Here is an 11,728-nt window from a genome sequence, read left to right on the forward strand (position 1 = left end):
AGCCTTGTATGGTGAGCCTGTAATTATCCTAATAGCTTTCTTTTGCAGCAATAGTATATCATGCACACAAGTGGAGTTTCCCCATAAAATAATGCCATAGGATATGATGCTTTGGAAAAATGAGTAGTAAGATACTCTAACATAATTTTTAGGTACACAGTGCATTAATCGCCTTAACAAATAGATTACCCTAGACAATTTACCGCTAATATACTTAATATGTGGATTCCAAGAAAGTTTATCATCCAAATATACCCCCAAAAATTTAACACAACTAGGATCATCTGATGGAAACTTGTCTTTTAAACTAAATACCATCTGCTGGGTTTTGCTTTCATTAAGCAAGAACCCATTTGCTTTAAACCAGAGTGAAGCTTGCTCAATTGTCTCTGTAACACATGTTTTAAGGCTATTAAGATCATTACTGCTGTTCAGAAATGTTGTATCATCAGCATAGAGTACTGTTCTGGATTTGATAAATGATGGCAGGTCATTTATCATTATTAGGAAAAGGAAAGGCCCCAGCGCGGATCCCTGCGGAACACCTACCTCAACTTGTTCTATACTGGACATTTCTTTCCCAACACAGATGGCTTGCTTACGGTTTTGTAAATATGATCTTAATAGCTTAAGGCTGTTACCTTTAACACCGTAAAAGTCCATTTTTTCGAGTAGTAGTGTATGTTCTACACAGTCAAAGGCTTTGCTTAGGTCACAAAAAGTCACTTGGGCAAAGCATTTATCTTCAAATACTTGATGGATGTATTTAACAACATTGTCTATGGCATAAATGGTTGACAGGTTTTTCCTAAAGCCATACTGTGATCCACTTATTAATCCTATGTTATCAAAGTAAACAGATATATATATATATATATATATATATTAAACGGAGCATATGTTTTTCAGTCATGGAATAGATGTTTTCTGCTTTGTTCAATTGCCATGAAGTATTATGTTCTTCACCATCTACCACCTAACTTACAATACACTCCAGTGCCTAACTGGAAGTGTCACATGATGGCACAAACTCATTCTGATAGACTGGAAATGTCAACAGTGTGCTTGACATCAAAGCTTTTCTTAATCCCTTATATTATGCTTGACACTCTCTTGCTTACTCAAATTTCTTGCGTTTTTCCAGCAGTTTTGTGGCCATGCAACTTCTGCGAACCCCTTTAGAAATTTATAAATTATAGAGTGCAGAAATCAGTCGTCTTTTTTTCCGTTTTTATTATGCAAATCCAGATTTCATCTAGTGCCTAGCCATTACAAATGCTAAAAATACAAGAATTGCATGATCAAGTGATACAATAAACAGTTACAACTCATGCCATAACATCTATGGCTTATATATTGGATTATATACCACTATTTTCTAATCTCGATGCATGTTAATTCCCTGTTGTTTGGGTGTCAGTCACATTTCTTTGAATACTACTGAATAAAGAAGGTAGGCTGTGTGGATAACACATCGATTGGTTGTATTGCACCCTCTATATGAACTACGTATATAACATTTAAAGGAAAGTAAAACAAAAAATTCAAATATGCACGAGAATTACATAAAATGAAACATAAATAAAATTCTTTACATTGCTGTCTGACTTATTTCACATTTGGCAGTAAACAGAAAATACAAGAAAATTTCCAGGTTCACTCCTTATGAGTATGTTGCTTTATTCTTTAAACACATATGTAACATCAGATGGGTAAAACCTTTTTTAAAAATTTATTTATAAGACATAAGGAGGCATTATTAGGATTGATCTGATTTAAATGTTTTTATCTTTGTAGTATTTTTTCTCTTTATTTAAATGTCATGACAGGTATGTTGTTCCTCTTATTTACTGAATAGTTCATAGATAGCATCAAATGTCAGCCAGATGGAGGGTTGGTGTGACTTGGTCTTCTGTTACAGATATAGAGAGTACTAGACTCTGTGTCACTTCAAACAGATTTTACCTATAAATACAATAAAACCAATACACTGAATTGCTGTTATTAATTATGTACATTTACAAATTTTCTATAATAAGTGGTCAATCTCAAAAATGATTGAACTCCTTATCTGTCTTAGGAACTGGAAAATTCTGTACTTCTTAAACCTTGGATCCATCTTCACACCTTCTCTATTAATTATATGCTGCAAGTAAAATCAATATTCTGCAACACAAAATGACACTTCTCGGAGCTTAACATAAGTTGTGTGGTGTGTACCATTTTAGATACTTCTTTTAACCAATGTGTATGCTCCCTCACAAATAAAGCAGTCATCAGTTTGTAGATGGTTTGGAACACAACAATGCTTAACTAGGTGTGGTCCTGTTGGACATGGTATGCTCTTGCCTTCTTCTGACCTTTGAACTGACTTACCCAGCTAGTTATAGGGGGACTATAGTTTAATGTGGATTCTGAACCATGGTGAGACTCAGCATTTCTCACGTCAACAAACATTGTCAGAGATGAAAGAAGTGATAAGTGACAGATAATTATTGTAGGATTGTTTGGAAATTGAACCCAAGACCTTTCGAGTTGTAGTCTGGCATTTAACCATTGAGCCACATCCCTTTAAAAACAATTATACTATCAAGTTACACCATAAATTGCTGAGGTTTGACCCACTTAGTACTCTATCCCACAAGTGCTGAAACGTTGGCCATGCATCCAAATGGCTTCCTCCAGTAATGAAAATGACCACAAGAGATGGGAAATTCTGTCTTTGGTGGCTTTCCTGAAACTACTGACTCCTTAAGTCAACAGTATAGAGCACTGTCCCAAGTTATCAATGGTCTCCGAGATTTTGGGTATTGGATATGCATCTGTTATCATTTTATTATTAAGTTGTCAATAGTCACAACAGAATCCACATTTTTTGAACCCTCTGCTGGCTTTTTGGGCATGGCCATGATGGCAGAATCCCCTTCGAATAGTTGGTGGTTAATGAAATTGGTCATAAATTTCGAGGTATGCAATATGGTTTTTCATATACTTCTGCTTATTTTCCTGTCAAAATTTGATGTTATGTTAAATCTGATGATGCATTATGTTTATCACTAGCAATGGGCCTTGGCGATAAAATAAGTCCTTGGACTCTAATAACAATTTTTCCATCTCCACCCTTTCTGTTCACTTCAGATGCTCTACCTTCTAACATAAAAATTCAGTTCCAACAGTCCCTTTGTTAGCTTTACCTTGTTGATGCCAAAAGTGGCTAAAATCATGGACGCTGCTTTCCTGCTATCTCTCTCTTGTATGTGTACAATGCTTCTTCTCACAAAACAAAGTGATGAGTCCAATACATTGTTCTCTCTAGTGGCTCTATTTTACACAACATATCAACAGGCAACTCTGATTCTACATTCATCCAAAGCACTTCACAGTACCTTCTGGCACAATATCTGTGAATGAAGCCTTCATATTTTTGTTTGCATTTTATCTGGTTTGCCCCTTAAGGTAGATGAGCCTAGCAACACAATCTCCCATAGCTGGAATGATGTCCTACTAAGTTCCATCTTACTTCGCTAAAGTCAATTTTGGCATGATGTTCTGAGAGAAAGTCTAACCCTAGGATCATACAGTTATTATCACTTAGATGAGGTACTACTTCCACACATTTCTTAAACTATTCTACCCCAAATTGGAAATATAATATCACTGAACCTAATGACTTCACATCACTGTCTCCCACCCCACACAGTTAATAGAACAATTGGTTCAACTGCTTCTGAACCTGGAGGTCCAGGTTCACCAATGACACAAGCACCCCTGTATCCAGCAATAACTATTACTGGACATTATGCCTCTGAACACATATCTGCAGCATCAAAATTTAACAGGACTGCCACTCAGTGGATCTTACATTCTCTTTTGCATTTACCACCTGTCTACTTCACCTGTTGCCTTTTTTTCCATTGCTTCTACAGTCTCACCAAATTTACCCCATTGTGACAGTTGACATTGCCTCTGGATGTGCTCCGACTGTCCACATCTGTAACATCTTACATTAGTGGAAAACATCCCTTGCTTATCACAAACCCCAATGACTATGTCAATCTCTTCAAACTCCACAAGCAACCTGACAGCAGTGTACAGGCCTTTTGGGGTACCTGTCAGAACCCAGGCCCCTCAAGAAGGCATATAGTGCCCTAGTGCTTGATGCTTGACAGTGTAGAAACCACCCAGCCTGTTTCCTGCAGAAGCTCTGTCTTTCCACTGCATCATCAGGACTGCTATGCTTGGCCTGGCTCACCTCATAATAGTTAAAGAGCCCTGTTGCTGCAACAGATGTCCAATGCTTGAAAACATGCCAGCTGCTTATGGCTTCTCCAGTTACTGTGGCTGAGCTGCCATTTTCCACAGTAATGTGAAAAAAATAATGACAGCACTGTAGGTGAGATATCTGGGGAGTATGCTGGCTAGGGCTATAGTCAAACATTCTCTACGTAGAGATAAGTCAGGACAGCATGTGAAAAATGTGATCTTATGTTATCTTGTTGGAAGATAATGCCACAGAGGACTCAAAGATAGTACACACCTACCGGCCTTAATATGCCAGAAAAAAAGGGTGATGTCTGAACAGATCATGGGGTGCCACTCCTGTGTTCAGTGTTGTTGTTGGGAACATCACTGTTGGCACACTTTTCTCTGCTGCCATGTAAAGGGAAGCTGCAACAATGGTTGCTGTAGTGTGCCATGGCGCTCCAGACATTGTTATTGCACCTGTAAGGATACTTTTCTTGATGCAAACAAGCCCATTCCATGTTCAGGGTACATAATGCTGCTGTGTAAACCCACATGCCTGAGCAACTAATATGTATGCCCTCTCAGTTACTAGTTATGGATGGGAGGGAGGTCGTGGGAGTGGCATTGAGATCCTGCAAGACAATGAGTACGGTCCTACTGAACCCATTGATTTGTAGCATCGATAGGTCATATTGACCATGAACAACATAATCTTTGACTTTAGATTGCTCATCCGAACCGCCATGTTAATTCATTCAGTCTGCATTTGTATCTCATGTCATGTATATGTGTCCAACTACTGTAAATATATATACTTATGTGCAGATATTTGTGGGACACTTTCTCCAGTATACCTCTATACATGACAGCTGTGACTTCCCAACTAATGTGAGGAGCAATATCATTAAATGATAAATCACAGTCTCAACAGACAACGATCCTGCTGTGGTCAATTCTAACACATCCTGATAGATGTTCTTACATGTGGTATAATACGACCTTTTTACAAATAGCCATCATTCAAATGCAATTTCTGAATGAGAAACTCATGGCATAATCTTTCATTATGTACAGAATGTATATGGCCTTATGCATATTTACATTGTGCAGTTGTGCTTAAATGCTAATCATTTGCAAAACCAAGGATTTAGTAAGGCTTCATACCAATGACAACTGTTGAATGCCGTCTTCACAGTGTTGCAACTTTAATGATCATTAGTGTATAAAAGTTCAGATTGGGTCAGGGCAGGGAGGGAAAGCGGGTGTGTCCTTACTTCCTTAAAAAATTTAGACAAACAATGAAAAGCAAGAACTAAATCTGGATGGCCAGTCAGTAACTTGGACCATAGTCCTCCCAGATACAAATAACTATAGCTATTCTTATTTACCTTTGAGTATATCATATTTTGTGCCACTCCTGAAACAGTTGTAAAATGTGTTAGCTACTTCTAAGAGATTTTTTGTTTTTATTTTAACACAATGCTCTGTTTTCACCAATTTCTTTTTTACAGTTAGATAGTGAGAGCAAAGATTGATACATGAGCACCTGTCAATGTCGCTCAAACTGCACACTGTGAAGAGTACGGTATGGAGAGTACTGGTGGATCACCGATTACACTCCTACCAATGCTTTATTAGACTGGCGGGTGTCGGGTTGGGTTTTTTGGGGGAGGAGACCAAACAGCGAGGTCATTGGTCTCATTGGATTAGGGAAGGATGGGGAAGGAAGTTGGCCATGCCCTTTCAAAGGAACCATCCCGGCATTTGCCTGGAGCAATTTTGGGAATCACGGAAAACCTAAATCAGGATGGCCAGACACAGGATTGAACTGTTGTCCTACTCTGAACAGTTGCTATGTGCTTAAGGTGTTCCTATATGACGTAAAGTGTTTATGCCAATAGAAAAATAAATAACTACTTCCATTGAAACTACTTGGCTTAGAATACTCTGCCAAGTGTATAACTTTGGCTACAAAGATTTGGGACACCCAGTACATTAATCCTACTGTTCTGTTCACTTTTACTATACAAATGTGCTTTTCAGGTTGATATGACCCAACATAAAAAAATTCTGAAAAAACTTCAACTCACACATATTTTTCTCAACATTGTTGTTATGTTACAGTATGTTGTTAATGAACATAGCAAAAATAATAATAGTAATAATAATAATGATAATAATAATACACAGAACTTCAGTAATGAAAATTTGTTATTTTAATATTCATACTGGGTGTATTAGGAACAACAGACATTTTCACCAAAAAGTCATTCTCAACAACCATCTGTCCATCTGCACATATCACTTTCTTTTCTTCTTACTGCAGTTTGGCCACAATTAGGTGATGTATGTTTTGCACACATGTTTATTAAACTTTCCACACAATATGTTTGTTTTATTATAATTGCTTGAAGGGCAGAACTTACAGCATGCATGTTTAGTAGAGTTTCTTGTTGTTACTGATTTAGTCACAACTGCAACTCCTGCAAGGTCTTGGGTGCTCCTGACGTTCTCAAAGACTCATCTGTTCTTGGAAAATGCCCTGTAACCAGTGACTTTCCAAGTTCCTCCAAAAATATTCTCCTTCTAGTCAATTTTCTTGCATTCCTGTTATGGTCAATCGAAGTCCACAAGATATATGTATTATAAGCAGCAACATCAAGCACATTGTAGAAAACTATCATGGGCCATCTACTGGTTTTTCATTTGCATGTATATGTATCTGTTAGCTGATAAGTGTATCTATAGTCCCTTTGGTTGAATTATAATCGAAAATCATTTTTGGCTTCTTATCAGCCCTGTTACTTATTTCTTCACCATGGTGGGGAGTGCTCATTAGTACAACATCCTTATTTCTCTTAGGAATATAACTGAACACGATAGTGTCATTTATGAAGTACAATGAAGAGCTATGCCATTCTAGTTTTTAGGAACAGAGGTCTGTAGACTACTTTGAATTGACTGTGGTCTGTCGTCAATGTCACCAGAACACTCGCTTTCAGATGCATTGCTGACATTATCTTTGAACTCAGAAAGTGATCCTTTGTCTGTTGAGCTGTTTACTAATTCTTCCAACTCAGCATCAGTCAGTGATGTAATTGGCACGATGTCACAATTCTGACTTATTACGAACCACAGAGAACACAAACTAAGCAGAAACAATGGATGATTCGAACACTTGAAAAGTGTAATAACAAGTCCATTGTTGTAAATGTAGCACTTTTGTTGACTTGTTAAATGTTAGGAGTAAGTATGAACAATGAAAGTCATTACTACTATTAAATATGAGACAATCAGAAAGTATTTGACTTTACAGTCACATTAATGTCGGGTCACACTCACCTGAATATTACATATGTAACTCTTAAGGTTTATGACCAGATAACTTAAAATATTTTAACCCTTTCCAACCCAACTTTTATTTACTTGTGGGAAAAAATATTTTTTTGCGTATTTCCCTACATAATGATTGGAATAATATATAAGAAATTTTGTTATTTTTTTGTTAAATTTGGGATGACTCCATATGGCATCATTGGGCAGGATTTGTTTCCTTCAGTCAGGTGGTTGGGATATCACAGTGCTTGGTAATGTAACTTGAATGAATATTTTAATTACACAATTTGATGCAGTTTATTAAAGAAAAATTAGTACATACAATGATGCAACTTGCATTTCAGGACAATTTTATGTTTTTTTACAGTATGATTGTTACTTTACATGAAAATTTAAGAAACAGTTCCTGTCTTTGGTAAAGCAAAGAGTTTTATTACATTTGATGCATTTCGTTCGAGAATATGCTGTAATGCACAATTTATATCTCTGTTTGTTTTCTACATGCTGTGGCCAGTGTCCAAAGTTGTCATACCTTACATCATCAACTGGGCTGGGAACCAATGGGGCTCATTTCTTCACAACTGTAGGTGATGGACTGTCATCTGATGGCTGTCCTCGTCTTCTTACCAAAATGTCTCCTGCTTTTAGTAGTCCATGAGCTACATCAGACCGAAAAATCAACAGAGACATGTGTTTGGTAATTCCTCTTTGTCTGCAATGTCGGCGGTATAGGAGCCACGCATTCACAACACACATATCAAGGAGGTGGAATACGATCCTTAGATAAAATCTCTTCACACCAATATTACTCCTATACAAAGCAACCAGCATGTCATGCAGATCAACTCCTCCCATCGAATGGTTATATTCTCTATCAATGTCTGGCCTTGGAACATCAATATATTTTCATTCTCCCACTGACCAACATTTCACTGGTTCTACTGGACTTACTCCTTTGTATGATGGTGCAAGAACGACAGACTTGTTATCATACCACTTCAGCGCTATGATGTTCCTTTCTGTTTCAGTTCGATAATCGTATGAGTCTTGTCCCTGCTTTTTCAGCTCACTGTCTGCTTTTAGATTGCAGCCTTGAGGTCTTGTGGGTCTAACAGTTCCAACAGCCAAAATGCCATAGTTTTTCAGGGCAGAAATACGATTGTAAGAGGTGAACCAATTGTCTGTATATTTTGGCAGTCCTTCCAGAAGCCTTATCACAATATCACCACTTATACCAAGACCAGTATCATTATGCACAGTTCCTTTCCCTCGGTATATTTCAAAATCGTACACAATTCCACTAGAACCAGCACGGGCAAAAACTTTTATACCCCACTTGTGTGGTTTGCTTTTTACATACTGTTTCAGGGATGAATGACCTTTGAAAGGAATGATTAATTCATCCACTGAATGATATTCCTCAGGTTCAATAATTGAAAAACCTTGTTTGATTTTGTCAACAAATCGTCTCACCTTGAACAGCCTGTCATAATCAGGGTCCTCTCTTTGTTTCATTTTAGTGTTGTCATTCACATGTAAATAATTTCTTAGCTTATCAAACCTATTTCTAGGCATTGAGTCAGCTATTGGAGAAAATCTTGTAGCCTCTGCCCAGTACATTCTGTAACTAGGCATTTTCACAACACCTGCTAGGATGTTTATCCCTATATACTTTTTTATTTCACGAACATTTGTATCTAAAGATGCACATGTTTTCTGTGTGCAGTATAGATTAGATTGCTCGACTAGGTTCTGGATAATGTCATCACTACAGATTATTTTTAAATACTGCAGAGGTGTCAGTTCATCTCCTGGAGGGTCAGAAAAAACTGCATTACATGATGTGTCCACTTCTTCAATGTCCTTCATTCTCCACCGAAGACCCCGGTGTGTATCACACTGAATTTTCTGAGCTGAATGACTTGGTACAAGGTTTGGCTCAGCAAGTAATCTTGAAGCTAAGGGAACATCATCTTCATCATTGTCTTGACGGTCCAGAATTTCAACCATATCAAGGTCCATTCCTTGAAGAAACTGTATATCCACTGTAGTAGAGTCCTGATGCTGAGCATTTTCAACCTCTTCCTCCACATCAGACATATCAAGGTCCAAATCAGATAAATCACCTTTGAGAAGCAACAATATTTCTTCTTCTGATAATGATTTATGATTGCGAATCATCTGGTAAACAAACCAGGAATTTTTTACTAAAGCAGCAAAAAAACTGGTAAATTATATCAATAAAAATTTTAACATACTAATATTAGATAGTATAATAAAACTTCAAAAGAAACTTTAAAATATTAGAGTTACACATTATGGTAAACTTAAGTCGAAGTTATTGCATGTACTACATTTTGTAACATAACAAATGCCCAATGATGCCAAATGGAATCACACGTTTGTGACTTCCAAGCAGAAAATTACCGTAACTAGCATTATTTTCAAAGTGTTTACTAGTTAATATACACTGTCAACCATAATTTATTAGTGCAACTTTTATATTAGTTTGCTTCCTTTACCTTGATATACTATTTTGGAAGTCCAGCTGGGTGCACTGTACTGTAGACACCATGCAACAATACTTTCGTCAAGGCACTGTAGCCTGGTGCTCTCTGTTTTAGCGAATTCACGGTAGCCAACCTAAGAACAATGAACTTTAGAAAGCCCTGCACACTTGTTTATAATCTTTGGACAAATAGTTTGGCCTTGGGAAAAAGTTAAATATGATGATGCCATATGGCATCACTGGGCTGGAAAGGGACTTTTTTAACCACATAGTGTCCTTGCATTTTCAGACAAAGTCACCAAATTTCATAAAGTTCTTTTGATATTGAAATAATAAGAAATGAAACTTATAACCATTTCACATCATATAAACTCAAACATAACAGCAGAATTAATCACTTGAGGGACAATATTGTTTTTCATCTCAAGCTCTTTGCAGATGACTATTTAATCTACTAAACTTGCATTAAGAAATGAATTTATGTATGATGATACTACCATTTCATAACCAATTTTTGACCGCAGTACACTCACACATAAAACACATTTTGAAAAAAATTTTCAGGGTGCGAGCAGGACTTGTGCACTGAGAATTCCAAACAAACTTAATTATGTATGTTTTATCAGCGTTGATACTGGCAAGATATCAGTCCCAGAGATCTTAAGTGTTTCAAGAATGTTTTAATTCCAGTAACATAAGTGTAACATAAACTCCTACAGGAGGCAGGCACCCATTGTTACAATAATCAGCAGCTTTGCATTCCAGCTGACTGGATCACAATGGCAAAAGTCCAAAATTAGGCAAGGAATGGCTTTATTGCGCATACGATGCATTATGGAATTTATCCATCATAAGATATCCAGGAGCAATTACTGCACGTAGATATGGCTCAGACTATCTATATGACATAATCACTCCTGGACATCTGATTATGGATAAATTCCACATGATGTCATATAAACAATAAAGTCATTCCTGGTCTAACATTTGACTTTTACAATGCAATCCAGTCAGCTTGAATGGAAAACTACTGACTGTTTCAATTTAAAGTTTGACATTGAATAATAAGTGATGAAAGGAATTTGTTTGTGTGTGATATGATTACAAATTAACAGTTTTTGGATTTTTTCCTTTACTTGAATTGTGAGACCTCACTTTTTACCAAATTTCATGATACTAGTAACCTGTAAGTTTCGATGAGTGAATTTTTGAGGATCAAAATGTGTGACCTAAATGGTCATAGGTTTTGGTTTCACTGATTTAGAAGCTTACATTTATTACACCATCAAGGGCCTATAGACATTGGTATGTGACATAAATTTCAACCTGATATGTCTACCCATTTCTGAGAAAAAGTGGTCTTAATATCTTAACATACAGATGACAGATAAGCAGTTAGATACAAAAAACTATGATATAATTACAAATTTACAATTTTCAGATCGTTTTTTCCTTTTGTTGCACTGTGAACACTTCCTTTTTGCCAAATTTCATGATTGTAGGTCAACTGGTAGTACCCTATAGGTTTCAAAGTGAGAGTGTGTATAAAAAAAATGTGACATAAATGGCCATATCTTTTAACTACATTGATTTAGCTTTTCCTTTTTACCCCATAGGCTTTCATGTTTGATGTGAATT

At 36.7% G+C, this 11,728-nt stretch overlaps 1 protein-coding gene across 1 annotated transcript; it reads right to left on the bottom strand.

Moving 5' to 3' along the window:
* Positions 1-8,487: 8,487 nt before the first annotated feature.
* On the bottom strand, positions 8,488-9,762 carry LOC126204135 (piggyBac transposable element-derived protein 2-like). Its single transcript, XM_049938548.1, has one exon. The coding sequence runs from the start codon at positions 9,760-9,762 to the stop codon at positions 8,488-8,490; it is 1,275 nt and encodes a 424-aa protein (XP_049794505.1).
* Between the last annotated feature and the right edge of the window lie 1,966 nt (positions 9,763-11,728).

The sequence above is a fragment of the Schistocerca nitens genome, chromosome 9, assembly GCF_023898315.1.
Source record: "Schistocerca nitens isolate TAMUIC-IGC-003100 chromosome 9, iqSchNite1.1, whole genome shotgun sequence".
In the NCBI taxonomy this organism is placed as follows: Eukaryota; Metazoa; Arthropoda; class Insecta; order Orthoptera; family Acrididae; genus Schistocerca; species Schistocerca nitens.